The sequence below is a fragment of the Papio anubis genome, chromosome 6, assembly GCF_008728515.1.
Source record: "Papio anubis isolate 15944 chromosome 6, Panubis1.0, whole genome shotgun sequence".
Taxonomy (NCBI): Eukaryota; Metazoa; Chordata; class Mammalia; order Primates; family Cercopithecidae; genus Papio; species Papio anubis.
Genome location: NC_044981.1, coordinates 29,001,998 through 29,008,772, shown reverse-complemented (window position 1 = coordinate 29,008,772; position 6,775 = coordinate 29,001,998). Strand labels below are relative to the sequence as shown.

The 6,775-nt window shown below is 39.3% G+C and overlaps 1 protein-coding gene across 1 annotated transcript; it reads right to left on the bottom strand.

Moving 5' to 3' along the window:
* Nucleotides 1-2,369: 2,369 nt before the first annotated feature.
* On the bottom strand, nucleotides 2,370-5,266 carry LOC110743005 (olfactory receptor 2H2-like). Its single transcript, XM_021936914.2, has one exon. It carries the CDS (start codon nucleotides 4,993-4,995, stop codon nucleotides 4,051-4,053), a length of 945 nt encoding a protein of 314 aa, XP_021792606.2. The 5' UTR covers nucleotides 4,996-5,266; the 3' UTR covers nucleotides 2,370-4,050.
* Between the last annotated feature and the right edge of the window lie 1,509 nt (nucleotides 5,267-6,775).

Genomic DNA, 6,775 nt, shown 5'->3' with positions numbered 1-6,775 from the left:
TAGCATCTATTGTTTCTTGACTTTTTAATAATGGCCATTCTGACTGGTGTGACATGTTATCTCACTGTGGTTTTGATTTGCATTTCTCTAATAATCAGTGATGTTCCTTGTAGATGCTTGATATTAGACCTTTGTCAGATGGATAGATTGCAAAAATTTTCTCCCTTTCTATAGGTTGTCTGAGTTCAACCATTGTGGAAGACAGTGTGGCAATTCCTCAAAGACCTAGAACCAGAAATACCATTTGACCCAACAATCCCATTACTGGGTTTACACCCAAAGGAATATAAATCATTCTATTATAAAGATACATGCACACATATGAACTTTGCAGCACTATTCACAATAGCAAAGGCATGGAATCAACCCCAATGCCCATCAATGATAGACTGGATAAAGAAAATGTGGTACATATATACCATGGAATACTGTGCAGCCATGAAAAGGAACAAGATTATGTCCTTTGTAGGGACATGGATGGAGCTGGAAGCCATCATTCTCAGCAAACTAACACATGAACAGAAGAGCAAACACTACATGTTCTCACTTATAAGTGGGAACTGAACAATGAAAACATGTGGACACAGGGAGGGGAACAATACACACTGGGACCTGCCAGGAGTAGGTAGGGAGAGCATCAGAATAAATAGCTAATGCTTGTGGGGCTTAATACCTAGTGGTGGGTTAATAGGTGCAGCAAACCACCATGGCACACATTTACCTATGTAACAATGTATCCTGGAACTTAAAATTAAATTAAATTTTTAAAAAAGAAATTAGAGGCTGGTCATGGTGGCTCATGCCTATAATCCCAGCACTTTGGGAGACCGAGGTGGGTAAATCACGAGGCCAGGAGTTCAAGACCAGCCTGGACAAGATAGTGAAATCCCGTCTCTACTAAAACTACAAAAATTAGCTGGATGCAGTGGCAGGCACCTGTAATCCCAGCTACTCAGGAGGCTGAGGCAGGAGAATTGCTTGAACCTAGACAGCAGAGGTTGCAGTGAGCTGAGATGGCACCACTGCACTCCAGCCTGACTGACAGTGAGACTCCATCTCAAAAAAAAAAAAAAAAAAATAGATCTCCAGAAACAACTCAGTTAGGTCACCTTAGGTTGCTCATGATCTCTTGGCCTACTACCAATTCTGTCAACTGCTCTTGACCTTAACTACAGACCCAACTCTGCTAATTACTGGAGAGAAAAGCCTCCTATCTTCCCAGGATCATTCAAATTTTCTATAATTTAGATACAAATCCAACCCCCAGAGAGTTGGTTCATGAGATCCATAAAGAAATGCAAACTAATTTTTAAAAGAAAAATAAATAATCCATTGCTTATTATAATCTGTAATAGCTAAACTGAAATTAAAAGAGAATGCCAAAGCAGATCTTAATGCTAGACTAAGTTCAGATTTTGGTGAGTGTGAACTCAGACCATTAACCTCAAAACCACCCCAAACAGAAAAATTATGTTGGGAACAAGAGAAATTATCTCTACGATCTCTGATCCAAAAGGGTAGTTAACATGAGAGAAGGTATATTAGTCCATTCTCACACTGCTAATAAAGACGTACCTGAGACTGGATAGTTTATAAAGGAAAGAAGTTTAATTGACTCACAGTTCCATAGGGCTGGGGAGGCCTCAGGAAACTTACAATTATGGCAGAAAAGGAAGCAAACATGTCCTTCTTCAGGTGGCAGCAGAAGAGAGAAAAAGAGCAAAAGGGGAAAAACCCCTTACAAAACCATCAGATCTTGTGAGAACTCACTCACTATGATAAGAACAGCAGCATGGGGGGTAACCGCTCCTATGATTCAATTACCTCTCACTGGGTCCCTACCAAGACATGTGGGGATTATGGGAACTACAATTCAAGATTTGATTTAGGTGGGGACAAGACAAAACCATATCATTCTGTCCCTGGCCCCTTTCAAATCTCATGTCCTCACATTTCAAAACACAATTATGCCCTTCCAATGAGTCCCTCAAAGCTTTAATTAATTCCACCATTAACTCAAAGTCCAAGTCCAAAGTCTCATCTGAGACAAGGCAAATTCCTTCTGTTTATAAGCCTGTAAAATCAAAAGCAAGTTAGTTACTTCCTAGATACAATGGAAGTACAGCACTGGGTAAATACACCCATTCCAGATGGGAGAAATTGGCCAAAACAAAGGGGTTGCAGGCCCCATGCAAGTCCGAAATCCAGCAGGGCAGTCAATTCTCAAAACTCAAAAATGATCTCTTTTGACTCCACGTCTCAAATCTAGGTCAAGCTGATGTAAGAGGTGGGCTCCTATGGCCTTGGGCAACTCCATCCCTGTGGCTTTGCTCCCCTACTGGCTGCTTTCACAGGCTGGCATTGAGTGTCTGCAGCTTTTCCAGGCACACAGTGCAAGCTGTCGGTGGATCTACCATTCTGGAGTCTGGAAGATGGTGACCACAGCTCCACCAGGCAGTGCCCCAGTGGGTACTCTGTGGGGGGACTCCAACACCACATTTTTCTTCTGCACTGCCCTAGCAGAGATTCTCCATAAGGGCTCTTGCCAACCCAGCAAACTTCTTCCTGGACATCCAAGCATATCAATACATCCTCTGAAATCTAGGTGGAGGTTCTTAAAGCTCAATTCTTGTCTTCTGCACACCCACAGGACCAACACCACGTGGAAGCTGCCAATGCTTGGGGCTTGCACTCTCTGAAGCAATCTGTACCTTGGCCTCTTTTAGCCAAGGATGGGGCTGAAGCAGCTGAGACACAGGACACCATGCACCAAGGCTGTATAGAGCAGGGGGGTCCTGGACTTGGCCTAGGAAACCGTTTCTTCCTCCTAGGCCTCTGGGCCTGTGATGGAAGGGGCTGCTGTGAAGACCTCTGACATGCCCTGGAGACATTTTCCCCATTGTCTTGGTGATTAACATTTGGCTCCTCCTTACTTATGCAAATTTCTGCAGCCTGCTTGAATTTCTTCTCTGAAAATGGGTTTTTCTTTTCCATCACATTGTCACTCTGTCTGAGCAGGAGTGAACTGAGGGGGAAGCACTTGCTAGACCAGTGTTGTTAGCTGCAGTGTGAAGCAACACAGTGGCTGACCCTAATGTTACTTCCAAAGTTGAAAAAGTTTGGTTGTAAATGGAGAACAGAAATAATAGCTAAGAGCAAAGCAATAAACAAATGGGTTTTGTAATGAGGGAAATCTAACATTACATCAATACTGTGAAAGAGTCTAAGAGCAAGAGATGGTATTATTATAAGTTTCATGATGTTGATTATTTTATATGTTTTATCTACTATTATATAACTACCATCTAAAATGTAATAGGTATATAATAGGAAAGCCATAAATATCTATAAGATGAAAGAATAATTGGGTCTGATAAAAAGATAGCCATTTTGTTACAATAAGGCCTCAGAATGAAGAAGAATCATAAGTCTATTCCTGTAACTGGGGGCCCAGAATATCAAGGCTCAAACTGAGAAACTTGCACATACACTCTTACCTTGGTAACAGCACCAGAGAGCAGTAAATGTGGACTTTGGCATGGCAAATGCTTTGCATTGGATAGTGAAAGGCACATTACACGTCAACAGTGGTGATGCTGAGACAGAGAGACACAGCAATTAAAACCAAGACCTGCCAGATTACAGTATAGGGGTACATATACGTTGCTCAAGAAGTTTCTGTCTCAAAACTTTAGAAATCTTCTTGTGACTGAAAGCACTGGTGAAGCTTGTAGGAAAATAGAACAAAAAAAGAATGAAATAAAAAGGCATGAAATGTACTACTTGGTATTTTATTTTGCAAGTAATGTGTTTCTTGTGTCTTCTCCTCCTCTCCCATTCAATTGCATTGTGTCCTTTTCAAGACAATAGCTATTAAGTATATTAATTTCTATACCATACTGTGTCTAAATCCACAATATGAAGAATTTAAGGCCCAATGAATGATTGATAAAGGGAACTGAAATCTCAACCTGAACAGAATGCAGCTTTTTCTCTCCTACTTTTGGCTTAGGAGGTGTATCTCCAGCTTTTTGTGATGGGGTAACCTTGTTAGTTATTCTTAGAATCCCAGGTCCTCCTCCCCAATCTTATCAGTGCTCCCTTTACCTCCTTGTTCCTTAGAGTGTAGATGAGGGGATTAAGAGTTGGGGTTACCACAGTGTAGAAAAGAGTGAGAAATTTACCCCATTCATGAGCATAGTGATTTTTTGGTTGAAGGTAGACACCTGTGACAGTGCCATAAAAGAGAGAAACCACAAGAAGGTGAGAGGTGCAGGTGCCAAATGCTTTCTTCTGTCCCACAGTTGACTTAATCCTCAGCACGGCCTTAGCAATAGCACCGTAAGAGGAAAGGATAATGATCAAGGGCACCACCAGGAGGATAACACTGGCTGTAGACATCTGAATTTCATTGTAGGTAGTATCAGTACTGGAGAGCTGAATCAGAGCTGGGACTTCACAAACGACATCATCCACCATCCGATGGGAGCAGAAGGGTAACAGGAGGGTGGCAGGGGACTGGATCAGAGACTGGGCCAAGCCAGTCCCCCATGCCAGGATAGCCAGCTGCAGACAAAGTTTTGGGTGCATGATCATGGTATATTGCAGTGGATGACACACTGCTACGTAACGATCCACAGCCATGACAACAAGAAGGACACATTCCGTGGCCCCAAGCCACAAAAAAACATAGAGTTGAATGGCACAGCCAATGTAGCTGATGGTCTTTTCTGGGCCCCAGAAGTTAATCAACATCTGTGGAACACAGCTGCTGGTGAAACATAGGTCTACCAAGGAAAGGTTGGAAAGAAAGAAATACATAGGGATGTGGAGTTTTGGATCCTTCAAGGACACAAGAACTATGACCATATTTCCTGCAAGAGTCAAAAAATAAAAAATAAAAATGACCCAAAAAAGTATCTTCTCCAAATGTGGCTTGTTAGAGAAGCCCAGAAGGATGAAATCACTGTGGCTGTCATTGCAAATTATAATCATAGCTACTGGGGCAAATACCTCTCTGGGGAATGTTTCAAAAGTAGTTGCTCAAAAGCCTGTGATGGTTCCAGTACAGACAGGAAGAAGGGTGGTATATGACTTGTTTGATTCCTCTCAAGGATAAGATTTTCACCAGCTGTATTTTGGGAAAAAATGCAAGATTTAGTGAAGTGCTTTAATCTTTGATATTCATCATTCACTCTCTCTCTTCCTCTTTTACATCTTCCTCATATTTTGTCTCTGATTAAAATTGTTCATTATAAATATTATATAAAATATATGTAAGCACCAGCTAGTAAAAAATCACTTTGCTAAATATTAGATGTGTTCCATCTGTGCTCTCAAAGAGTATACATTTACTACATTTATTACATAGTTCTATTCACTGCATATTAGCTTTATAACTCTTTCTCTATTTCTTTTGTTCTCTTAGTTCTCTGTGACCTTGTATCTTGATTTATTTCACTGTCTCCCATCTTTCCTCTCTTTCCTTCCCCTCTTCTCTCCCTGGATATTCTCCCTTTATCTTCTCTTTTTTCTCTCTCATTCTCCTTTTCTCCATTCCTCCTTTTCACTCTATCTCTTATTGATGAGCTTGAATTCTCCCTCAGTCACCTTTATGCTGTGTGATATTAGGAAAAGTGGTTAACATTTTTGTTCTTACCTTAGTTCTTTCCTTAGATTTTCTATTTAGAAAATAGGCAAAATTAAAAACCTACATATGCTTGTTGGAGAAATTAAATGTGAAAATGGGGGAAATACTGAAAAGTGTTCTTGGCACAAAGTAACTGTTCAATGTAAGTTAGCAATAATTATCATGATGATGACACTGTTCAATAGATTGTTTCAGAAACCAAAATTGATTACCAAAGTTTTGCAGAGAGCATGAGTAAAAATAACATTTAGAAAAAAGAAATATTATATTTCTACATGACCTTCTTTGATGAAGAATGATAAAGTATATTAAAGAAAACCAAAAGCTTGAAATTAGATGAAAATATTTAAAATAATTAACAATAATAATCATGTCAAATAGACCACTCAAGCCATAATTCTAAGGAAAATTATGACATAGTCTGATATTTACTATTACATCATCATACATTGTGGTGAATTCTTAATCACACTTTAATGTAGTTGGAGCAATATGATGGTATATTATGCAATTACATATGTAAAATTTTTACATCAATATATGCTTTTGCTTTTACAAAGCTTGCTGGAGGTTATTTTCTGAATATCCTAGCCCTGTTGTCTCCTATCTTCCAACCATATTCTTACCCACCTATGATATGTCACATATAACTTTATCAATACACTAGAAGCAAATTCATTTGAAGTTCTCTCAATCAGTAGTTCTCATGCTTAAAGGGTTTTAATCTACAGGTAAACCCACAAGTAAAATGTCACAGGGCATTAAGATGCACTGACCCTCATGGCTTAAATTTCACCATAATTTTACTCACATTTGTCTTTACTATGCTGTGCATTCTAGAACATCTATACATTCTCCTTTTTGTCTGTTTTTTGTGTGTTATTGTTCCTTTATTTTCTTTAGAATTTTTCAAATTAATGATGAAATGTTACCACTTTAGTTGTGAATTTGAGCTTGATATTATATTAGATAGAAGAGTAGTTTGATGTTTTAAAGAATCTCAGTCTTGTAGATTTTTCCATGTCCAGAATCAACCTGCCTCTTATCCCATCCTTTGATTTTCATCCACTTCATAACCACTAACTACTGATTTTGTTTTTTTCCTATTCAGATTGCTTTTCCTTT

Coding starts and splice junctions, on each gene's coding strand:
- LOC110743005 (XM_021936914.2), bottom strand. CDS start 4,995: ATGATTATAATTTGCAATGACAGCCACAGTGATTTCATCCTTCTGGGC.